Here is a 24,153-nt window from a genome sequence, read left to right as displayed (position 1 = left end):
GAGAGGACGCAGACGACAGGAACACGGAGCGGTGGGAACATCGATTCACCGCACATCAGCTCAAGTCGGACTCGGCCTGAGGCGCACGATTATTTCAAACTTCTAATCATTGTTTTGTTCTCTGGAGCACCGATAGCAGATCTGTTGTGTCGCACGCCCCGTCCCGTCTAGAGAGAGAGTGTGGAGTGAGATACAGGGAAGGAGTCTAAGGCCGGACTGTGGCCCTCCATACAGGAGTGGACATTTTCCACGGGGTCATGAATCCGCCTAATGAAGAGTCTCTGCTTCTGTTGAGTTCATGAACAAGGAGCGACACATTTGATTGGTTAAAGGAAGCAGCCTGAGGTCTTTGTCTGAAAACACTGGATGTAACTACAGGAGGGGTGAGATATACTGTTTGTCCACAGGGGGGCGCCAACATTAACTGCTCCTCTCTGTATTTACAGCCTGAGCACCGACCTCTCTTCCAAACCCTCAAATCACCAAACTCCTGCACGTGAATGCACTCGGTTTCTTTTTTGTTTTAACAACTGCAAATAAATACAGTCAGTAAAAAAACATTGACATCAGTTTGTTGAAGCCCAATAAAAAAGTAAACTCCGACCTCTGATTTGTCTCAGAATAAAACTATGATCAACCAGCTGCTTCATTAAAATCATTCAGTAAGAAAAGCTTCACTCTAAATGTTTCTGTCAGGTCTTTTGAGCCTCAGATGTTTCACCTTCATGTCTTTGAGCAGGACGCCACCATGTGGACACGAAGTGCAACTGCAGTTTCAGGACACCGCCTGCCCTCTGCAGGACAGAAGACCAGACCGACCTCTGACCCTTAAATTCAACTTCACGAGTCTCCTGAGTCTTTATGAAGTCAACTTCCTGAGCCCCCCCCCCCGTCCCCCCAACTATAAACACTGACAAATGTTTGGACGCCATCTTTACTCTGACATTTACCCACAAGCCCCTAAAACACTCAACACTACTTCACGTTTTTGTTAAAGTCTTTTAATGATGCAGATTTAAACTGTTTTCAGAGACAGGTGACCCCTGATGACCTCCCAGCCTCAGCAGAGTCACATGACCAGAGAACTGAATTGTCTCACGCAGACAAAGAAAGCTCGAGTCAGGACTCTTCAGTTGGATCATTATTTTTATTTTTTCCCGCACAGACAAAAAAGTCTTTAGAAGAAGGTGTTTGGTCTCTTGGTGGTGAAGCGGGGTTTGTGCTGACGACGCAGGACCCTGTGAGGCAGCGGGAACTTGATCTTTGAGTCCTGCAGGAGGATCAGAGAGGGGACAGCGTTCAGACTCAGAGACACAGCCGACATCACAACAAATCAAAAACATCAAGAAAATCAAATCTGTCGCCAGTTTCTAAACCGCCAGAGTTCAAGACGGAAGCTGGAAATCTGGAAGAGGAATCTGGCTGTCAATCTGTCGGGTTTATGATCTGGAGCTGTCAAATGAGGAGGCAGTCCAGAGAGAGACCCGAGGACACATGAAAACACAGATGGATATACTGACGTGGAACTGCTTGATGGCCGGTCTGCGACACTTGTTGGCGGCGATCACTTGAACCTTCATGATCTGGATGGAGTGAGCACGAGCACGATGGCGAGCTCCCATGTCACGATCTGAACGCACAAACACAGACGTTAGACGCAAAACAACCTTTAACTGAATCTCTCCAAACGCTTCAATAAACGGGTTCTGTTCAGTCCAGGAAACCAGATTGAACAGAACCCGTTTATTGAGCCAATCATTTTATTTTCTTGTCCGAGCAGGACGCCACCTTTTACGATTCAGACGGACCAATCAAACGGACAATCTTGTTTCCATGAGTACCTCAGGATTTATTTAGAGAGTATTGACTCGCAGTCAAACTAGAAAGCTGATTATTATTCATTAGCTCTGTGTGTGTGTGTGTGTGTGTGTGTGTGTGTGTGTGTCCTCACAGCACTGAGTGACGGCTCCAGACGTGGTCAGGTCTCTGTACTCTCTGTACATGTTGTGGGTGCCGCTGCGAGAGTCGTAACGCAGCCAGATGCCGAAGTTCTTGACCTTCAGGGGGGTCTTCTCGTGGACCTGAAACAACAAGAGGAGCCAGTTAGTCCTCAGTGTTCTTATTGGTTACTGACGATCACAGATCCTCAGGGACTCCAGTCTGACATTCAGACTAATGCAGATTCACGAGTCAAATCTGGACTTATTTCAGCCTGACGTCGTGTGGATGCTCCTGACCTGACAGTTTGTTCAAAGACCTGTGGACCCTTGGATTCACTTTCAAAGGCACGGCAGCGGCAGAGAAAGGCGACAAGGATCCGATTTATGTTTGCACACCAGACAAAATCATACCACGGACAGATATGAGCTTTGGGTTTGGGTGCAGGTGGAGCGATGTGTTCAAGAACATCTGTGTTTTTATTTTAGTGTTTAAAAAACTACAACCCGACTGCAGTCCGGTTCAGGAAACTAAAACCAGCTCCCCGTGAGACGTTCAGAGACGTACCAGGCCACAGTAGACAGTCTCTCCGGAGGCCTTCTTCATCTTCCTCAGCTGGGAGACGAAGTACCAGAAGCGGGACTTTGCCACGACGTGGTTCGGGGCAAAGATCCTCATCCGGTAGAGAGGGGGGGCAGGGTTCTTGGCAGAGGGCAACAGACGCCCAATGACTTTGTACTCCCGAAGCTGTGAGAAGAGAAAGAACCGTCATCTGTCAGGATTCAAGAAGTCAACATGTAAACATCTACAGGACGAGGCGTTCAAAGACCTGTGGACCCTTGGATTCACTTTCAAAGGCACGGCAGCGGCAGAGAAAGGCGACAAGGATCAGATTATGTTTGCACACCAGACAAAATCATACCACGGACAGATATGAGCTTTGGGTTTGGGTGCAGACAGATCGAATCGTTCACCCCGGCGTCTCAGCGTCTTTGTTTTAAACGCATGATGCAGTAAAGTACATTTATTCACACTTTAGGTCACGTGATTACAATTAGACATTCAGGTTCAGTTTCTGGTCAAGGAAACGATCGATGGACTGTTTCCACTTTTCGCCTGTTGAATTACTTTAAAGATGTTTCTCAGGTCTCGTCTGCTGACATGTTGAACGTGTGGAAGCTTTTACGAGTTTGCAAGAAACTCCTGATCTGAACCCCTACACTCACTCCTGCATCCTTCCTGCTGTATTTCTGCACAGTGGATATATTTGTGCTCCCAGATACGAGTGTTACTACACTTATGTATTCTGGGACGGTCCGTTTAGAATTATTAATTTATGAGAAACAATATGTGCAGAGTATTAATTTACTGAATTGCATGATTTTTAATGGTGACTTTTAATTGAGAAAAATAATATTTTCAAAGACAGACTAAGGAGGCGACAACTCAAAATTAAACTAACCACTGTAGCTGACAGGTTTGACATTTAAAAAATACAGCACACTATTAGCGGCTAACGTCAGCTAGCTTCACGGAGCTCTACAAACTAAATGCTGACTAATACACCATCCTGCGGATCGTCCAGTGACACAAACAGCTTTCTTGATCTGTCTCTGTAACCTTCAATATGCGTTGATAGTTACTGGTCATGTGTAGTCTAATCTAAAACTGGCACTGTAACACACAGCGTCCACATGGTGATCCCAGCAGACGCCATGTTGGAGCCGCGAACGCACCGCAAGGAAAACTCGTGAAATAAAGCTTTTAACGGGGAGTTTGCCGAGATGTTAACCATTAAATCAATCAAACATAATCTTACACACCACTATCTGTTCATATAAGACGCATGCTGTGCGTATATATGGGTAAATAAAAGGTTTTACGTACTGTGCCGGACGCCTTCATGGTGTCTCTCGCTCACTGCCACAGTAAAAGAGGAAGCGCCAGGGCGGAGCATGCGCACTACAAATGGACGGAGGGTCGGGAGGAGGCGGGACTTCCGGTGCTAGAGAGAGGCTTGTTTATGTGTTTTTCCCTCCCAGCATTTTCATGAAAATAAATCGGATTTTAATCTTTTGAACATTTTGAAAATTCACCGAGGCAGCATATTCAATAAAAGAGTAAAAATAAAACTAACCAGACAAAGACAATAAAAAATCAATTTAATTGATCAGCGTAAAACCGAAAAAGTAATTCAGACAGTCTTATGGCACTTTTTTCAAAAACGTTTTCAGTGACTGAAAAAAAGATTTCAAATCATTTTTAAAAGCTACAAAATTTGGAGGATAACAAATAAATGTGTAAATAGAGAATTTACCTAAACTAGGGATGAACTGATGTTTATTTGTTGTGCCAAATCAATTCAATGATTGAATCTAATAATAATAATTTTAAAACATGAAAAAATATTGATACATCTCATAATCTTTCTCCATTTTTTAAGGACGTAACGATTCACTCAATGCACGATAACATTCAGGATAAATGGTTCATGATACGAGTCTCTCATGTATTTGACTGAATGAGACTGCAGACAGATGATGAACGAAAAAGATCCATTTTTTGTATTAACGTACAAAAACCTAGCACTTCCTGTGTCAGTCAGTGACCCGGATGTTAACGGAGCGGACACGCCGTGTGTCGGTAACCAACATGCAGCTTCATTTTCTCGCTGCTCCGTGATGAGTTGACGTGATGGAATAGTTTTTCTTTAAGGTGAGCTTCCTGTCATATCCCCCTTTTTTAAATATCCTCCTCGTGATGATTAATTATCAACGGCTGAACCGTTAACGGAGTTGACAACCATGATGTGACGTGAGTAGGTAACGTCACCGGAACGTGACTAAACCAAGATGAAAAACAAGTTAAATTAGATGGTAATTAATCTCAGGTTGTCTGTTTGTCTGTGCGTTAAAGCTCCCGGTGATGACTTTTTGTTTGTTGCGTGTTACGGTGTCAGAATCGAGCGCAGAAGCTGGCAGGTGTTACGGTTAAAATGGTGTCGGATTATCTGGTGACAGTCCGGCACGCGCGGCCTTTAAGGACTCTAATTTACCATCAAAAACATATACGAGGCCGCGCGCTTCCGGATTTATTATCTTCATAATCTTTTAGTCTTGTGAAAGTTTTAAAGAAGAAGTTTGTGGTTTCATAAAACGTTTAATCAGCAGATAACTTTCCGGAATATAAATAAAGGTGACTTGGCAGATTCAAAACAACACAATCCATCGACAGGTTCCAGGACCTGAGTGATCAATGATCGATTTAATAATCATTGTACTTAAACAGAGTTAGAAAAACAACAAACAATCTCACCACACATCCTGAAATTAGAGAGGAAGGAAGTTTGTCAACATATTCCGATACTTCTAGATGTTTCCTTTAACACTTGTTTATAAACGATATGATCGATGTAATTTTAACATGAATGATGTCATCATGTACCAAAGCTTCTAAAAACAACTCATGAGGCTTTTTATCATTATTAGAAAACATAAAAAAATAACTGACTAAAAAAGTTCAAACTGTTTTTACTTTATTTTGTAAAATAAATATCTAAACTATAAAGATAGATTTTTATTATATTACATGATAGCTGAATAGATGGAGAGGGGATTCAATAAGTTTTACTTCTTCCCACTCCTTTGCGGACATGTAACTTGTAATAGCTCATTATACATTATATATATATTGACAAAAAAAATCCACCTTGTCCGAAATAAAGTCGAATAAAGTCATTTTAATTCACTGAAAAGTGAAGGCCCTTTTTTCAAGTTATTTTCAAAGCTTCAAATTATTTTTTTTATTTAACTTAATTTAATATTTAATATTAATATATAATTTAATATTTTTTTCTTTAACAAGTCACCGATTTATTTTTTAACAGGCATCTGCAAAGTCACCCATGTGGTCGTTGTTAATGTGCATTTCTTTAAACTTCCTCGTGACAGCTCAGGATTGATTTTAATGTTTGTAAAGATACAGATTAATATTATGAAGAGGAAGGGAGCGGCGTAGTACCCGGATGTTTGGCATTGTTTTGATGGGTCAGTTGGGGTCCTAAAGAAGAAGACGCGCTTTGTGAAGTATGACCAGTTAAACCGTGACACCTCTCCGGAGCTAACGCTAGCTCAATATAGCAGCAGTCAGCTATTTTGCTTGTGTGTGTGTGAAGTTATTGGCTTGTAGCACCGCAGTGTCACTTTTTTGAAGAGTGTCCACATTAACCACAACACCTGTGAGTTATGTGCTCGTGACCCTCTGATGTTCCAGGTGTTTCTTTCTTTTATTTGAGGTGTTAACGTGAAGAAGGTTCATGGTGGCTTGAAAGTGTTGACTCTGTGTTGCATCATGTCCTCCAGCTCAGAGCCGTCATATCTGAGGCATAAAAACACACCTGTGCTGACTCACACACACACACACACACACACACACACACTCACACACACACGATTATTCAGATTGATATATATATATATATATATATGAAGATCACGATTATTAAATGCATTGATTTTACGATTCTGCTTCAGAACTTGGACTTCATCGTGCTCGTCAGGTGTCATTTGATTTTTTTAAAGCTTATAAATCTCGTCTCGTGATGTCCCGAAGCATCATGGCGGCGTTGGTCGTGTTTATTTCACGCCACTTTTTTGTCGTCCTCAGATGAGATTAATCTGGCCGACAGCAGCAGAGAGGAGTGAACACGTCTTGGAGGAAAGCTAACCCACGAATGGCCTGCCAGTCTGTCGCTGCAATCATGGACGAGCAGGCCCTGCTGGGGCTCAACCCGAACGCCGACGCCGGCTACAGGCAGCGGGTAACACGCGCACACACACACACACACACACAGCGTGATTATTATGACTATGAACGTGTCAACTTCAGTTTATAACGTGTGTGTGTGTGTGTGTGCAGGCCATGGCTTACTTTGAGCAGCTGAAGGAGTCTCAGGATGCCTGGGAGGTTTGTGCAGAGGCGCTCGCTAAAGGGATCTATAAGTAAGTCCCGCCCCCAACCACAATGTTGTCTTCTGATTGGTCGTTTCTAAAGGTTGAACACAGACTGATTCATTCTGTTTGTTTTCAGTGACGACCACGTGAAGTTCTTCTGCTTCCAAGTGTTGGAGCATCAGATAAAGTTCAGGTGAGGAGGAGGAGGAGGAGGAGGCCACGCCCCTTCTTCATGATCTTCAAAGATAATAACTGTGTGTGTGTGTGTGTGTGTGTGTGTGTGTTGCAGACACGCTGGCCTGAGTGGAGCTCAGCAGCAGCTCATCAGAGAGACGCTGATGAAGTGGCTCCAGTGTCAGGTGACTCTCAGCTCAGCCTTTCTTCTTCTTATTGAACGACCGCCGCGTGCTCACTGTTTCTTCTTCTTCTCTCTCTGTCGTTGTCTGCAGCTGATGAACGCTCACCCCGAGAAGCCCTTCATCAGGAACAAGGCAGCGCAGGTGTTCGCCCTCACCTTCGTCATGGAGTATCTGACCCTGTGGCCCAAGTTCTTCTTCGACGTGCTGTCTCTGGTGGGTCTGAACCCGCACGGCGTCGACATCTACCTGAGGACGCTGATGGCCATCGACGCCGAGGTGGTGGACCGGGACATCCTGCACTCACCTGAGGTAAGCCACGCCCCCCTCTCCCCCTCTTCTTCCTCTTCACCTGCTGTTTTATTAACGTGATTATTTCCCGCCCTCAGGAGACTCGTAGAAACACGCTGATCAAAGACGGGATGAGGGAGCAGTGCATCCCTCACCTGGTGGAGTCGTGGTTTCAGATCCTGCAGACGTACCAGCAGTCCCACCCGGAGCTCACCTGTCAGTGTCTGGAGGTGGTGGGAGCCTTCGTCAGCTGGATCGACCTCAACCTCATCGCCAACGACCGGTCAGTGGCCTCGCAGAGTTCATGCGTTTTCCCCGTGTGGTTTGGTGGTCACGCTGACGGTTTGTTGTGGCGTGTTTTCAGCTTCGTCAACCTGCTGCTGAGTCAGATGTCGGTGGAGGAGCTCCGAGAGGAGGCCTGCGACTGCCTGTTTGAAATCGTCAATAAAGGAATGGACCCGGTGGATAAAACCAAGCTGGTGGAGTCTCTGTGTCGGGTTCTGCAGTCTGCAGGATTCTTCAACGTGGAACAGGTTTGATCCTCCAATCACAGCGTCACTTTAACCTCGTGCTCGTTCGTCCCGCCCTCGCTTCACTTCCTGTCCCTCCTCTCTTCCTCGTCTGGTCCAGGAAGAGGACGTGGACTTCCTGGCCAAGTTTTCCCGCCTGGTGAACGGGATGGGTCAGAGTCTGGTGCTGAGCTGGACCAAGCTGTCCAAGACGGGGAACGTGAAGGACACGGCGGAGACGCTGCAGGCCGTCGAGGCCAAAGTGCCGCTGATGCTGCAGCTGCTGGTTCACGAGGACGACGACATCTCGGCCAACATCGTCAGCTTCTGTTACGAATACCTGCACGTCCTCAAGCAGGTGAGGGAGGCGCGCTCGGCTCGACCAATCAGGCGCCAGCATCTGAGGGGAACAGCAGGGTTTTGTCTAAATCTGAGAATAACACGCCGCTCTTCTCCGTTTGTCGTTTGTAGCTCCCCCAGCTGACCGACCAGCAGAAAACCAGCATCGAGGTGAGTCTCTGGTTTTCAAACCGACGCCGTCAAACACGCCATTTCACGTCTGAGCGTTTTTAACGCCGTCCTCCTCTGCAGGCCATCATGCTCGCCGTCATGAAGAAACTGACGTACGACGACGAGTACAACTTTGAAAACGAGGTGAGTTCCTCTCCGTGTGGCGTGCGTGGTGTGTGTGTGCTTCCTGTCGCCCGGTGAGAGGACTAAATGTTGCGTGTGGCGTGTGGTCAGGGCGAAGACGAGGCCATGTTTGTGGAGTACAGGAAGCAGCTGAAGATGCTGCTGGACCGTCTGGCTCAGGTTTCCCCCGAGCTGCTGCTGGAGTCCGTGCGCCGAGTCTTCAACAGCAGCATGCAGTAAGAGCGCTCGCTCGCCTTCGTTTACGCACCCTCCAATCACGCCGCGTGGTTAACGTTGAAGCCTGATTGGTCCGTTTGTTTCAGGAGCTGGCAGACGGCTCGCTTCATGGAGGTGGAGGTCGCCATCAGGCTGCTCTACATGCTGGGCGAGGCTCTGCCGGCGTCTCACGGCGCCCATTTCTCCGGAGACACGGCGAAGACGAGCGCGCTGCAGGACATGATGAGGACGGTGAGTCGGCGTTCTGATCCGACGGATTGTTTTTTCACTTCCTGTTGACCTGACCTCTGATGATGAGCGTGTCTCGCCACGTGTTCCCTCAGCTGGTGTCGTGCGGCGTGAGCGGGTACCAGCACAGCTCCGTGTCTCTGGAGTTTTTCGAGACGGTCGTCCGATACGATAAATTCTTCCTGGTGGAGCCGCAGCACATCCCGAACGTCCTGGTGAGGAAATCGACCTTCAAACGTCCATCACATCAAAACGTGTGTGTGTGTGTGTGTGTGTGTGTGTAAATCAGACGGCGTTGTGTTCACTGTCAGATGGCGTTTCTGGACCACAGAGGACTGAGACACAACAGCCCGAAGGTGCGCAGCAGGGTGGCCTACCTCTTCTCCAGATTCGTCAAAACCCTGCAGTGAGTCCAGCTTCACTTCCTGCTTTTTTTCCCGCTTTGTTGATCAGCCGCCTCAGTGCTCTGCTCCTTCTGTGTCGCAGTAAACACATGAACCCGTTCATCGAGGACATCCTGACCCGGATCCAGGACCTGCTGGAGCTCGCTCCTCCGGTCAGTCTTTGTCTCACCGTCCAGCTTCTTTTTAAAAACAGATGATTAAAACGGCGTGGAGGGCTGACTCGCTGTGTTCTGAACAGGAGAACGGCTTCCCGGCGATGCTGACCAGCGATGACCAGCTGTTCATGTTCGAGACGGCCGGCGTGCTCATCGTGAACGGGGAGAGTCCCGTGGAGAGGAAACAGGCGCTGATGAGGAGTCTGCTGCTTCCTCTCATGGAAGCCTTCCGCCTGCTGCTCGCCAAAATGCAGCAGGAGACGGAGGAGGAGAGGCAGACGGTGCTCGGGGACTGTCTGAGCCACGCCATCGGCTTCGCCAGGTCAGGAAGGACCTTTAATTTGTGGTCGTGGAGACGACGGTGAGACTGACGCTGTCCTTCTCTTTCAGTCGGACCAGCAAGGCGTTCAGCAACAAGCAGACGGTGAAGCAGTGCGGCTGCACCGAGGTCTACAGAGACTGCCTGCAGACCTTCCTGCCCGCGCTGAGCTGTCCCGTCCAGCGGGGGGCGCTGCGCAGCGCCGTGCGCTCCTTCCTGCACAGGATGATCATCTGCATGGAGGAGGAGGTGCTGCCCTTCATCCCCTCGGCCTCCGAGCACATGCTGAAGGACTGCGAGGCCAAAGACCTGCAGGAGTTCATCCCGCTCATCAGCCAGATCACCGCCAAGTTCAAGGTACGCTGGGAAACGTCCCTTTTTATATTCCAGTCCTGCACGCCGCCTCGCGTTAACTTTCTCCGTGCGCCCGTTGTCACGGCAGCGGCAGGTGTCGCCCTTCCTGCAGCAGGTCTTCATGCCGCTCGTCCTCGCCATCTTCGAGGTGCTGGGCCGGCCGGCGGAGGAGAACGACCAGGCGGCGGCTCTGGAGAAGCAGATGCTGAGGAGGAGCTACTTCACCTTCATCCAGACGATCACCGGGAGCGGGATGAACGAGGTGATGGCCAATCAGGGTGAGTCTCTCACACGCCGGGGCGCCGCCGCCACGCCGCACAGTTCACCGGCCTCACGCCTGCTGTCAACGCTGGTTTTTTTTTTGTGGTTTTCAGGGGCGGAGAACATCGAGCGCGTCGTGTTCACCATCATCCAGGGAGCCGTGGACTTCCCCGACCCGGTCGCTCAGAAGACGTGCTTCATCATCCTGTCCAAGCTGGTGGAGCTGTGGGGTGAGCGCCGCGTCCGCAGAGACACGCCGCCGCCGCCGTCCTCGTCCTCTGTGCTTCTTAAAACGCCTTCTTTTATCTTCTCAGGAGGGAAAGACGGCATGGTGGGTTTCCCCGACTTCATCTACAAACACATCGTCCCCGCCTGTTTCATCGCTCCTCTCAAGCCGACCTTCGACCTCTCCGACGCTCAGACCGTCCTGGTACGCTTCGCTGCAGAGGTCACAGCTTTGGAAGGAGTCGTGGTCAGACTTTAACGTGCTGTTCTCGCTGTGTTTCAGACGCTGTCCGAGTGCGCCGTCACTCTGAAGATGATTCATCTCAAACGGGTAAGAACGTCGTGAAAGTGAAAACGGCGGTCAGCTCAGACGATCCACTTCCTGTTTTAGTAACGGCTGCTTTCTCCGTCAGGGGCCGGAGTTCATCCAGTTCCTGCAGCACGAGTATTTACCGTCACTCCAGGTGTCTCCAGAGATCTCCCAGGTGAGGCGCTCTGCAAACACGGCGAGGGCTCGTCCTTCTGTGGCGCTCCAGCGCTCGGCCGCCGGTCGCTCGTTAACGTCATGTTTAGTTTTTCGGAAAGATTTGAGTTGCTGAAGTTTTGAATCTGATGTTTCAGGAGCTTTGTCAAGTTCTTCAGCAGCCGGACATCAAAGTCCTGAAAAGCTACATAAAGGTAAGATTCACCTGGACGCCTGCTCCCGTGGTAACCATGGAGACCAACGGTGGAGCGGAAGGTTCGGGTTGCTTAGCAACAGTTAAAGTGTAGAGGAGTTATTTATTTCTTCTTCTTCTTCTTCTTGCAGGCGTTCTTCCAGCGAGCGAAGCTGTAGAGAATCAGAAAACTGGAAGTTCTCTTTGGACTGAACGGACTCAACGTGGTCGTGCTTTCGCCACTTTCTACAACGACAACAACGACTAAAAAAGGAACTTAGCATAGGAGCTGCTTTTGCACTTAAGAAGCGAACGTGTCACGAAGCCCGCCGCTCTGTGCGAGCTGGGAGGGGGGGAGGCGTGGACGGACGAGACGTCGAGCTGTCCACGAGGACTCGGGGACGAGAGGGAGCTCGGAAACGTGGAGAACTTTGTGCGTGGAAGTCGAACAGATCTGAGGGAGAGGAAACGAGCCGTCTGGAAAACATTTGGTAAATATCCTCGAAGCATCTGAACCCGACGAACGCCGCTTCGTTCTCGAAACCACATTTCAAAACACGCTAGTTTGAGGTTGTTTTTTTTTTTATGACGTTGCTGCTGCCACGAAATGGACAAAAAGAAAAAGGGCTGAATTGTTTTATTGTCATTAAAAATGTGGCATGGATTTATTTTTTTACGCGGGATGGTTTGAAGTTTTGCAGTGCTCGCAGCTCGAGTTATTACAAACATCCACAAACTTTTAATTTCCTGAATTCTCAGTTTAAAAAGCAGATAAATCTGAAAAGTGACAAACATCAGCCCGTCACAGTCATTATAAATGTGCGACAACAGAGGAATATTTTTCATCTCCTGGAAATCGGACGGATATTTAGTCGCAGTTTTAGTTTACGAAGAAGAAGAATGAAATGGAGTAAAGTGTAAATAAGAGAATAAGATGTTCAAAGTGTAAATAAAGTTCCTAGGTTTAGTTTTTTTAAAAATCTTCATTCATCCATCTGGAAACTCGTACGGAAGCTCATTAGGGCAAAAAAGTGTTGAAAATTTAAAATCAGAACAAATTTATTTGATACGCCATTTTTTTATTTTCACTTAAACAAGCCAAGAAAAGAGAAAAGTTTGGATGCGATTTAAAATGTAAATAAAATTGAGTTTGACACATCGGACTCAATGAAAAAAAGTCAAAATTACATTTCGGACCGGATGAACTATTTAGTAAATATGCACTTATTGTTCTCAATCTGCATATTTTGTTATTTTGATCAAAATTTGGTTTTAATTTTGAAATCATGAATTAAAATAAGTTTCTTGTAGTTAAGATTTTTCTTTTTTCTAATTAAAATTTTGACCCTTTAAACACCAAATCTGAATTTCATTCCCTTAAAATTTTGAAAAATTTGACTTTTGGAAGAAAAGAGAAAAATTTCACTTCCAAAAATTAAACTCTTGAAAATATGCAATTCTAGTTTTGATCCATTTAAAATTGAAATTTAACCCTTTAAAATTCCCAAAGTTTGAAAATTTAGTCAACATCCTAAAAACAGAAAAAAAATGTAGAAATTCATAGATTTCTTACACATTAAATCTCTGAATTGAAGGATTAGGATGTTGACTCATGGCGGATATTTTTTTGCAAGTTTGTAATTTTTAACACTTTTGGATTTTCTGGCCCTAACGAGCTTCCGTAGGTCATTAAGTCATCATAGGAATCGCTTCTGTACGTGAAATAAAGAAACCTGGATTCTCGTATGAAAGCAGCTCGGTGAGTTTTTATATCGAAGCATTCGTGACAATTCAGGACGATGGACGTGTTGATTATGCAACGCTTCACCGCGAGCAATACTGTGAACAAACCAATCAGAGCGAGGCGACGACATGAAACTGTACAAACTGTGTCTGATATTAAACATTTCCTGTTTCAACGGTTGACTCTGCTCGGACGCTTCGGAGGTTGTGACCTCATCATCAGAAAAATAATCCCCTCATCCTCCGCTTGAATTCGCCGCCGTGTTCCTCTGACTTTATTTGATGTTTGCCTTTTGAAGCCTCCAGAGAAAAGTGCCTGAACGTGTTGGATTAAATTTGGTCATACGGGCTGATAAACAAATTAAAGGAGGACATTTCGGTTATTTAATGTTTTTCTAAATGTAAACAAAAAAGGCAAAAACCAAAAATGTGCCCGAGCATCCAGCCAAGGTCGCTGAAAATCTGAAAGAAAGAGACCAGGTCAGACCCGAGACATTAGACCAAGACCATGAACATCACAGGAAAACCCACGTGTGTGCAGGGGGGCGTGTCCCTCGTTTAGGACGTGTAACACCGGGGAGGATGTGGCGTTTCCTTTCTCATCACGGTGATGACTTGAGATTGGCGGTCTTGATTTAACATCCTGAGTCCGAGGGAAGAGACTGAGACCTTCAAAAAGTCTTCTGGAGACCAAGACCGGTTTCTGGGGATTAAAAACAAACACTGACCCCATTTATTGTTCGCCTTAGACTTTTATTTTGAAAGGACAGTGGATAGAGAAGGAAAGGAGACACAGGTCGGACTTCACCTGTGCTCAGATGTCCGTTCTTACCGAAGTTTGAAGTGTTGGTACGGCGGCGACTCGACGGCACACAGGAAGTGAAAACATGTCAAACTAAACTCTAAATGTAGTTTTTGTACAAACGTGATTTTTTTTTTCTCTTTCTGTCGACGCATTAAAAGACACGAGACGTCGAGGTGACCAATAAAAAACCAGAAACATAAAGTGTATGAATGCATGTCGGCACGTAACGCCAACTTCAAAGCGGCGACTCGTCCATCGTACCTCCGTCGTGTTCCTCGTCACTACAGCTGCTTTGAAAAGGTTAAAACACCGTGAACACTTCAGCTCTCTGCCTGGTTTAGATTCTTCTTCCCCGACGTCTCCTCGCGTCTCGATAAATCCACCTGCCAAATGAATCAATGTGTCGATCGCTGGTGAAGTGTGTTGATTTCTTTCTTTTCTTTTTGATATGAGCTGACCCTGTTAGAACCAATAAAGTGTTTACTAATCATCACACGGCCTCTCTCATTGTTTCCTCTCACACCACGTCGTCTTTGAGCTCCACCATGAAACCAAAACAAACTGCTGCTAGGCCACGCCCCCTCCAGAGACACACCTCTGTTAGGCCACGCCCCCTCCACACTGAAGCCTCCAGAGACACCTCCAACACCTCTGCTCGAGCTCCTGTCTCCTGCATCGTTGTGCTAGCATGCTAATGTTAACGCCCTTTAGTTAGCTAGTAGCTTCAGTCACCTGTGTCCTGCATTGTTGTTAGCATGCTAATGTTAGCGCCCTTTAGTTAGCTTCATGTAAACTGACACAATGAACTATAAACAGCTTCACCCTCACTGTAGACAGTCAACACACACACGTTATTGATGAGGAGCATGTCTTCCTTACACGTGTTTTATAACGGAGGTTATGTCGTATAATCATGGCGTGATCACCTTTATTTGGATCACAGAAAAAAAAAAAAATCTCTTAAGAGTACAAATAAAATGTTCAATTTCATTTTCTCTGATTAATTCAAACTTAAATTCTCCCACCAGAAACAAAAACAAGCGAAGCTCTTCTGCTGTCCGCGACTTTCTCGTGTTTGTAACACTGAGAAGTCTTTTTTTTCTTTGAAGTCTTTGAACGCAGCATGGTGCTGACTCATCCTTTGATCACAGCGATGGGTCTCAGCTTGATGGCCTTCTTACTGATCCCAGCGTCGTGACACGTGTTGACCACGTCCGTCACGTTCTTGTACGACTCAGGAGCCTGAAAAAGAAGAGAGCATGTTAGACGGCCGACTTCAAACAGAACTACGACTAAAACCGGCGTTCTCACCTCCTCCATGACCAGTTTGGGTGAAGCCACTCGGATGGCGATTCCCTGATCGGCCAGTTTGTCCAGGACGTCCTGGAAGTCCAGATTCCTGCGAGACTTTGCCCGAGACAGAGCGCGACCCTGAAACACGAGGCACAGGAAGTCAGGACACGCCGGCTTGTGAGAGTTGATTTTTTTAAAAATGCGAGCGCTCGTACCGCTCCGTGACAGGTGGTGCCGAACGTCTCCGTCATGCCTTGTTCCGTCCCTGTGAGGACGTAGCTGCAGGTCCCCATCGTCCCCCCGATCAGAACCGGCTGACCCGTCAGCTGGAAGACAACAAACATCAGCGTCGAGCAGCGGGAGGTGTTAAAATCGCTGGGCGAGCAGCGGCGGCGGCGGCGTACCTGATAGTCCACGGGGATGAGCGGGTGGTGCGGCGGGAACGCTCGGGTGGAGCCTTTGCGGTGGATCAGCAGCGTCTTCTGCTTCCCGTCCACCATGTGCTCCTCCACCTTGGCGATGTTGTGAGAGACGTCGTAGATGACGTGCATGTCCAGGTCGTCCGGCGTCGTGTTGAACACTTTGGAGAACGCCTGAAACGTTCAACACAAGTAAAACGCAGGAAGTTCTTCAGAGCAGAGCGGCGGGAAAATATGGTCGAAGTAGCGAAAACGAAGCAGCGTACCTGTCTGGTGAGGAAGGTCATGGACGAGCGGTTGACCCAGGCGTAGTTTCCTGCAGCAGCCATCCCCTTCAGGTAGTCCTGACCCTCCGCAGACGTGATGCGGGCGCACGCCAGCTGTCGGTCGTTCACAGTGATCTTATCCCTCTTCATCGCCTTCTCCATGGCGACCAGAGCATCTGTCAACATGAAGGTCACATGACCTGTCAAATCCGTCTGTAACCTGAGGGAGGGTCTTAACGCCGCTCAACACGATGACATCGGTCATGTGCTCCAGGGTTGGCGAGGCGTGTGTCGTACCTGTGGCGACCTGGTGTCCGAGTCCTCTGCTGCCGCTGTGGATCATCACGCACACCTGTCCTTTGTGGTCGATGCCCATCTTCTTCGCCGCGTAGTCGTTGTAGATCTCGTCGACCACCTGGATCTCGGCGTAGTGATTTCCTGCTCCCAGAGTCCCGAGCTGCAGCAGAGACGCACGACACACACACACACACACACACACACACACACACACACACACACACACACACACACACACACACACACACACACACACACACACACACACACACACACACACACACACACACACACACACACACACACACACACACACACACACACACACACACACACACACACACACACACACACACACACGTGCAAAGAAGTGAGCGTGAGACGAGCCGTGCGTCTCCGTGGTAACCGAACAAACACGATGGGATACCTGCGGCAGGCCCCTCTTCTTGGCCTTGGACGAGACTTTGTTGGGGTCGGCCTGCAGCATCCTGCCGTACTCCTCACAGTGCTCCTTGTCCTCGGCCCAGGCGTACCCCTCCCTCAGAGACCAGTCCACCCCCATCTCCAGAGCCTCCTCCAGGTCCCTGAACACACACGCACACGCACACACACACACACACACACACACACACACACGTCAGCAGCTGAGCAGGGAGTGTGTGGCAGTCTGGACTGCAGCAGGGTCCGTCCTTACTTGGCCCCCATGGGGATGACTCCCTTGGACCCGACCCCGACCGGGATGTGGTCGAACAGAGACTGAGCGAGCTGCTCCTTCACCGGCTGCACGTCGCCCTCGTCCAGGTTCGTCCTCAGCAGACGCACGCCGCAGTTTATGTCAAAACCCACGCCGCCTGCGCAGACAACCCACGAGATATACCGGAGAGTCAAGACTTGTCGCGTTACCACGGCAACGAAAGCACCTCAAGTCCCGAACACCTGAAGCTTACCTGGAGACACCACAGCGTCAGGGTCATTCATGTCGAAGGCCGCCATGTTTCCGATCGCAAAGCCGTAACCGGAGTGAACGTCGGGGAGTCCGATGGACCTCTGAGGGAACATTAAACACAAAGTGAACAGAGATCCACGCGGATCCACATGGATCCACACGGAGCCTCTTTGATCCTGACACCTACGTGAATGATCCCTGGAAGAGCCGCCACGTTCCCGATCTGTTTCATGGCTGGAAGGAATCCGCCCACACCTGAGGAAACATCAAACACATCACTTAACACGACGTGTGTGAAGAGGACAGAGAGACGTGCGTGTGTGTGTGTGTGTGTGTGTGTGTGTGTGTGTGTGTGTGTGTGGCCGACCTCCTCCTCGACAGGCGTTACGAAGCTCCTCAAACATCAGCTTCTCCAGAGGGTCGTTCACGTAGAAGATCCCCTCCACCTGCAGAGACACACACCAACCATCAGAGGAACACACCTGAGACAATCTGACAGTGTAGGTACCCGTTTGTTACCATGGCAACGAAAAAGTCCTCTCCTAAACACCCAATAACACAATAAACAAGTCAACAAATGTGACAGGATAGGTGGAAATGTTGTCACGTGTTTGGCTTCTTCTTCTGCTGATATCAATGAATAAAAACTACTTAATAAAGCTTCTTTTCACCTATTTAAAACAAGCTGAGTCACCTGTTCATTCTTACATTTTACAGGTGATAACTGCGTCATGGAGCTACGTCATCACGCTCTAACTTTGATATGTGGCTGACTCTGTGTGATTATGTGTCAGGTTCGTGTGACACTCTTTAAGTCTTTTGTTGTTAAATGTTTTCAGGTGGTTTCTTTAAGTCTTTATATGTATTCAGCCAACATGTGCACTTAGTTCACTGTGAGCTAAGCAGTTAGCCACGTTAGCAGCCGGTTTAAAGTCTCACCTGCATGTTTGGGACGAAGCCCTTTTTGATCCTCCAGCAGGTCCCGCTCAGCTTCTCCAGGTACTGCAGCTCGTCGTTATAACTCCGGCTCATGGTTCTGACTGAAAACGGATCCAAATGATTCAATAAAACTGAGACTCACCGGTTGTCTGCCAGAGTACACACACAGGCAGAGAGGTACGGAAGCCCAGAAGCAGTTTGACAGAAAAACGCGATTGTTAAATAAGGCATGACTCAGTACTTTTTCATCAGTCTATAAGTTTTTATTTTTGGGCGTTTAACAAAATAAAAACTGTCTACTTCAAGATGTTTTTACTAAAGCTTGTTTTAATGTCGTCAATTAGAGCTTTAGCTTTTTATTCTATCTGCTCGCTTGCCGTATTTGTAGTCAAAACTTTGTTCTCATCAAGTTTAACAGGAATGAGGATGTTCAGACCGTCAAAGTAAAAGAAACAGAATGCTGCTTTTATAATACATAACAGTTTAACACCTCCAATTAAAATGTTGTTTTTTAAAGTACAAAAAAATATAACGATAAAAGGATGGAAAAATAACGATTTATGTCCCAAACTATTCTTAAAACATGCTTTAAAATACATTTAAAGTTTTACTTTTTTGAAATACCGGAAGTGAGGCTTCAAGCTCCGCTAGCTTGATTCCGCTGTCATGCCGCTGCTGACTGTGTTTGCTGTGAGGTTTATTTAAAGAAGTTTGAAGAAAAGACGTTGATTTAACCTCTTAAATTCATCATGTGAGTGTTTTTCTGTCTCTATTAACTCTGTTTGTCACTCTAACGGTTAGTTAGCTGGCTAGCTAGTTAGCGCTAAGTGAAGCTAGCTTCGTTAACTGACGTTCAGAGAAACGAAACTTTACTTCTTAAATAACAAGATTATAACTTCAGATAAAACCTGTTTCAGTTTGATGTAGTTTATATGAAGACATGAACGGTTCGTATTTGATCATTGATGAACGTTTTACTCCAAACTCTTTATTAAACCTGATAAATGTCTTATTTTGTTATGTTTATTTCCTTTAACTCCATTTTAAATGCATACATAACATTTCATCCTGTTGTTGAGCCAAACATTGGTAACCTTTTGTTTTTTTGCATGTCCAGCATGAAGCTCCGGGTCCGGGTCTATCGGCAGACCAGCAGGGTGGACTTACCGGGAGAAGAACCCGGTTTGAGTGAACTCAGAGATCACATCAAGGAGAAGCTCCTGACCCCCCTCCAGATCAGGTCAGGAAGCTTCATGTTCAGGGAAAACACCTTCAGTTACTTCAGTTAAAATGATTTGATTATTTATGTGGTTTTTAAAGGGGACATATGATGAAAAATCCACTTCGACAGTGTTTGTTTTGGTAACCTGTGTGTGTGTGTGTGTGTGTGTGTGTGTGTGTGTGTGTGTGTGTGTGTGTGTGTGTGTGTGTGTGTGTGTGTGTGTGTGTGTGTGTGTGTGTGTGTGTGTGTGTGTGTGTGTGTGTGTGTGTGTGTGTCCTGGTTTGAATCTGTGTGTGTGTCTCTCTCAGTGCAGACACAGAGTTCAGTTTGTCTCTGAACGGCTCGGAGCTCCTCACAGACACCGGACAGACTCTGTCGTCCTGCGGCATCGTGTCCGGAGATCTGATCTGCGTCATCCTGCCTGAGTCTGCAACCGCCGCCGCCGCCGCCGCCTCAACCGACCCCGCCACAGGGAGCGTGTCCTCCTCCACCTCTGCAGACAGCACTGACACCCAGAGGTCAGGCCTGTTTTTATATGTCTGTTGTTGTCTTGGATACCACAGTGTTTAAAAACTTCAGATCTACACTAACACTTTTAGCACTTTCTGAATCGCCCCTCCTCTTTAGAGTCATTGATCACACAGGGGGTCATGTGGTGCAAACAGCCCAGGCCTCACGTTAACTTGTGATGTCTTTAAATGCCACGTCTGTGTGTAAAGAGATATTTGACTCTAAATGAGTCTTGATGAGATCTGAGCTCCTGCAGTCCGACGCCTCAGTGCAGAGTAAATCTTCTCCTCCTCTTCTAAATTATTAATCTGTCGTTTGAGAGGGGAGCTGTAATAAATCAGCCCGATGCACCTCGTTAAGAATGATCGATCGTTCGAAGCAGAGAATCTCTCTGACAGTAACTTTCACTTTCCCAGCTGAGAGACTCAGTTTCTTTATTTTCAGTTTCTTCTTTGTGAAAACAGAAACTCTGAATCTGACAGCAAACTTTCTGTTCTTCATCAGAGACGGCAGACACACGGCGGAGATGTCGTCCTCCCAGGTGAGTGGAAACATGTCAGACTGTTTGGTAGGTTTAATTGTTCTCTTCTTAACCGTCTCTGTGACGATCAGCCCGGCGTCCCCGCGGCCTCGTCGGACAGCGAGCACGCCGCTGAGGCTTCGTGCTCCGGTCCCTCGTCCTCCTGCTGGGAGCCGATGCTCTGCAGCGAGGCCGAAGACGGTCAGGCTCCTCTCTCACTCGAGCTCCTCTACCACGCGGCACAAACCACCAGTCCCAGCGACGCCGTCATGGTGGCCGTCAACCAGCTGATGTTGGAGACCGGGTTTGTTCCTCAGGTGAGACTGCAGACAGTCAATGAGGACACAATAGGGACGCTAAAACATTCGACCTGGCTCAGCATGAAAATAAAAACATTAAAACGTCTGTTTCTACAAAGCGTCTTAGTGGAAATCTGTGTGTATCCGATGGGTGAAGTCAGTGTGTGCGTGTGTGTGTGTGTGTGTTTCAGGGCGGCGGGCTGAAGGCGGCTGAGATGCCTGCAGGCTGGAGGTCAGCAGCTGGAGTGTACAGGCTGCAGTATTGTCACCCTCTGTGTGAGAACAGTGTGGTGTCTGTGCTGTCGCTGTGTATGGGCCCCGTGCTCGTCATCAACGGTGAGTTCAACCTTTGTGCGTTTATTCCCAGCTGCATTCTGGGAAGCGTAAAAAAATCCTGCAGTACCTGGAGTGTCCACTAGAGCCCATTCAAAAAGCCTGTTTTTTTTTGTCACCGCCCGCCTGTGACCTCAGAATATTCAGACTGTTTTTTCCTGCAGCGACTCTGAAGGTGAACGAAACCGTTGACACGATCCCCAAACTGACCCTGAACCCCCGCAGCTACGTGACCGACCTGTGCCCAGGTAACGCTCCCATTGGTCGGTTCAACCTCCTCCAGGTGTGTTTGATTGAACTCTGCGATGACTCATGTCTGTGCCGTTGGTTCAGGAGACGGTGCAGCCGCAGCTTTCAAAGACCTGAAGAAACTGTCCCGGATCTTTAAAGACCAGCTGGCGTACCCGCTGATCGCAGCAGCCCGAGCAGGTACACACACACACACACACACACACACACACACACACACACACACACACACACACACACACACACACACACACACACACACACACACACACACACACACACACACACACACACACACACACACACACACACGATTCCCTGCCAACCTCGACCTCACCTTTTGATCGAGCCCCCTGGTTAGCGCCCCGCACAGCGCCCCCCAGTGGTCAGCCCAATAAAACAACAATGAAATGAGCGGGATGCTGAGCCGACAGCTGCTTTAGCTAACTCCATTAATTTCCCGCCTTCTTTAATCCAAAGATGGAGGACGGAGAATAAAAACCACACTTTGGTTGTCTCTCTGTGTTTTCCTCAGCGATGTCTCTGCCCGTGGCGTTCGGTCTGGCCGCTCTTCCTCCTGAACTCGTCCTCAGAGTCCTCCGGCTGCTGGACGCCGCCTCTGTGGTCAGACTGTCGGCCGTCTGCAGACACTTCAACGTTGCCACGGCCGACTCGACGCTGTGGAGACACCTGTACCGCAGAGACTTCACGGGTGAGCTTTTCAGAAGGTGGCTTTGTTTACGAGGGAGAAATGTGTCGATAAGAAATAAACAACGTGCTGTTTGTGTTTGTGTTCAGTCTCAGATCCAAACAGAGCCAGAGACTCGGACTGGAAGGAGGTGAGAGTAAAACTTTATCCAAGAGTGCCACTTTAGCTCCAGCATGACACCACAAGGGTCCTCTGTTAGGCCACGCCCCCTCCGTACTGAATGACCTTTTACACATCCTCGTCTCTTTCTGTCTGCAGCTCTACAAACGCTCCCACAAACGCCGCTCCGACCTCCGGCGTGTGTCTCACCCGCGCTCCCTCCCTCCTCTCCCCTGGAACCCGACGGACATCTTCCAACCCTTCCCGCTCCCGCTCCCCATCCCGCCTCCTCTGCCCGGCATCATCGGGGGGGTGCACGACCAGAGACCTGAAGAACTCCCCCGCGGCCTCCTCCCGCGGCCTCGCTTCGACCCCATCGGGTCGCTCCGATATCCAGAGGGGCGACCTCCCCACGGCGACCTCCGGAGACATCGTCCGCTGGGGGGGCGACCGGCAGACGTGCGGCGAGGTTTCATCTGAGTCTTCTTCTTCTGCACAAATAAAACGCAGAGCTGAGTCAGACGTGTGTTTGTTCATCAGAGCGAGACGAGGACGGGGAGGGGAGAAAATGAAAGTCTTGAGACGAGACCAAAGAAGAAGAATGCATCTGTTGTAACCTTTACTTTCACATCGCCGAGCTAACAGCTCTACGTTTGCTTTGGATCCATTTTCCCCGACTTGTGTTATTTGGTCGCCCGTATGCGCGCACGTCCCCGCTCCACAGGCGCTCCCTGATGCGTCTCTGTGTGATGGCGCCCTGAGATGTCTGTTTTTAGTTCACCAGTCAGGTGTCAGCTTTGATTGATTTTCACTTTAAATTCTCACATCATTAAAACCCTGCAGAGAGACTCTGTCCAATCAGAGTGTGACGTTGTTAAATAACGACAGAGAAGCAGAAACATTTATTAACATGAACTTCATCAGCTTGATCTGCAGCCAGTTCCGTGAAGACGACCTCCTGACCTCTAAATCCTGACAGAGTTTGAGCGCCAGGTTTAAATCCCGCCGTCGTGTTCTCGGGTTAATTAGTGTTTTCATGTAATTAAAAAGAAGACGGCACACCTGAGGCTCGCTCACCTGGGGCGTCCTCACAGCTTCGTCTGTCCTGTGTTTAATCCTGTCTAAGACTCTGAACTGAACGGAAGCCCGTTTGGGACATAAGAGGGAATATGAGTCGGAAAGCCTTTATTTTATATTTAACTATTTCTAACTCCTCGGCTGATACTGATGTTTGAGTCATGACCACTTTTGGTTTGTGCAACAGGTGACGTCGTCTGCCCAATAAAAAAAACATTCTTCTTTAAGTCCCCGTGTCCACCTGGGTTTTTTTTTTTCCATTCGTGTCCTGAGAAGAAAAGCGCTGCACATCGTCCCGTCTCCATGACAACAGCCACTCGATGAGCTGGAGCTGAGGATCGAACCCTCAACCTTCCAGTTGAGTTGACTTCAGACTTTTAGCTTCCTCTATTTTTAAGAGAAGTATAAATAAAGAAGTACACATTTAACTCATTAGTTATAACCGTCTTCTCATTTTAAAGCTGATCATTAGAATTTGGACTAAATGGAAATGTTTTTTGTTTCACACATTTTTTTAAAAGGCTCAATGTTTGATTTTTGTTATTTTAACTTTAACAGAAAATTAATGTGGACAATAACAATAAAGATGTTTCTCTTGATAGAATATGTGAACATTTTAATTTAAAAAGATCACATTTTGTTCCCAGAGTTTTTTACGCATCCACTTAAACAGCTCGTTAGACAATGACGTCACCTTTTGTCTAAAAACAAAGGGTGCGCTCGTATCTCATACCCACTGTCGACGGTGAGCCGGGCGGAGTTTAATGTGGCGCAACCCACCGGTGTGACCACGTCAAGCTGTGTAATATTGAAATATTTATTTTATATCAAATACAAAAAGTGTATCTTATAGTTTAAGGTCAAAATGACCAGCATAGACTACACGTCTCGTGTAATCATTACACTTTG

The 24,153-nt window shown here is 47.7% G+C and overlaps 4 protein-coding genes across 7 annotated transcripts; 2 read left to right on the top strand and 2 right to left on the bottom strand.

The window, feature by feature from the left end:
* Positions 1-1,128: 1,128 nt before the first annotated feature.
* rpl18a (ribosomal protein L18a) lies at positions 1,129-3,940 on the bottom strand. Its single transcript, XM_079335207.1, has 5 exons — positions 3,826-3,940; positions 2,506-2,685; positions 1,952-2,081; positions 1,521-1,630; positions 1,129-1,270 (listed from the first exon to the last, which is right to left on the bottom strand). Exons 1-5 carry the CDS (start codon positions 3,841-3,843, stop codon positions 1,178-1,180), a joined length of 531 nt encoding a protein of 176 aa, XP_079191333.1. The 5' UTR covers positions 3,844-3,940; the 3' UTR covers positions 1,129-1,177.
* A 579-nt stretch (positions 3,941-4,519) lies between these two features.
* xpot (exportin, tRNA (nuclear export receptor for tRNAs)) lies at positions 4,520-14,559 on the top strand. The gene is made up of 25 exons (XM_079334759.1): positions 4,520-4,653; positions 6,604-6,757; positions 6,856-6,938; positions 7,027-7,083; positions 7,180-7,249; positions 7,340-7,558; positions 7,636-7,820; positions 7,902-8,070; positions 8,168-8,404; positions 8,518-8,556; positions 8,638-8,700; positions 8,791-8,915; positions 9,003-9,147; positions 9,240-9,359; positions 9,456-9,550; positions 9,631-9,700; positions 9,787-10,025; positions 10,094-10,379; positions 10,465-10,654; positions 10,751-10,867; positions 10,952-11,067; positions 11,146-11,193; positions 11,276-11,347; positions 11,484-11,540; positions 11,671-14,559. Exons 2-25 carry the CDS (start codon positions 6,671-6,673, stop codon positions 11,695-11,697), a joined length of 2,916 nt encoding a protein of 971 aa, XP_079190885.1. The 5' UTR covers positions 4,520-4,653; positions 6,604-6,670; the 3' UTR covers positions 11,698-14,559.
* A 386-nt stretch (positions 14,560-14,945) lies between these two features.
* rtcb (RNA 2',3'-cyclic phosphate and 5'-OH ligase) lies at positions 14,946-18,769 on the bottom strand. Its single transcript, XM_079334779.1, has 12 exons — positions 18,227-18,769; positions 17,655-17,733; positions 17,475-17,542; positions 17,289-17,388; positions 17,036-17,192; positions 16,769-16,925; positions 16,342-16,501; positions 16,045-16,220; positions 15,764-15,952; positions 15,575-15,685; positions 15,378-15,497; positions 14,946-15,308 (listed from the first exon to the last, which is right to left on the bottom strand). Exons 1-12 carry the CDS (start codon positions 18,317-18,319, stop codon positions 15,201-15,203), a joined length of 1,518 nt encoding a protein of 505 aa, XP_079190905.1. The 5' UTR covers positions 18,320-18,769; the 3' UTR covers positions 14,946-15,200.
* A 94-nt stretch (positions 18,770-18,863) lies between these two features.
* Positions 18,864-23,471, top strand: fbxo7 (F-box protein 7). Of its 4 annotated transcripts, none has more exons than XM_079334777.1 (11): positions 18,864-18,977; positions 19,344-19,466; positions 19,757-19,966; positions 20,403-20,499; positions 20,571-20,795; positions 20,969-21,113; positions 21,275-21,358; positions 21,447-21,539; positions 21,895-22,071; positions 22,158-22,198; positions 22,327-23,471. In XM_079334777.1, the coding sequence occupies exons 2-11, from the start codon at positions 19,345-19,347 to the stop codon at positions 22,645-22,647; spliced, it is 1,515 nt and encodes a 504-aa protein (XP_079190903.1). In that variant the 5' UTR covers positions 18,864-18,977; position 19,344; the 3' UTR covers positions 22,648-23,471. The 4 variants fall into 4 exon arrangements, with proteins under 4 accessions (XP_079190903.1, XP_079190904.1, XP_079190901.1 ...); XM_079334778.1 differs by having other exon boundaries at positions 18,865-18,977; positions 20,463-20,499; positions 21,444-21,539; XM_079334775.1 differs by having other exon boundaries at positions 18,865-18,977; positions 21,444-21,539.
* Positions 23,472-24,153: the final 682 nt, after the last annotated feature.

The sequence above is a fragment of the Symphodus melops genome (assembly GCF_947650265.1).
Source record: "Symphodus melops genome assembly, chromosome: 22".
Classification (NCBI taxonomy): Eukaryota; Metazoa; Chordata; class Actinopteri; order Labriformes; family Labridae; genus Symphodus; species Symphodus melops.
The sequence above is the reverse complement of the archived record's forward strand: the minus strand, read 5'-3'. Positions and strand labels throughout refer to the sequence as shown.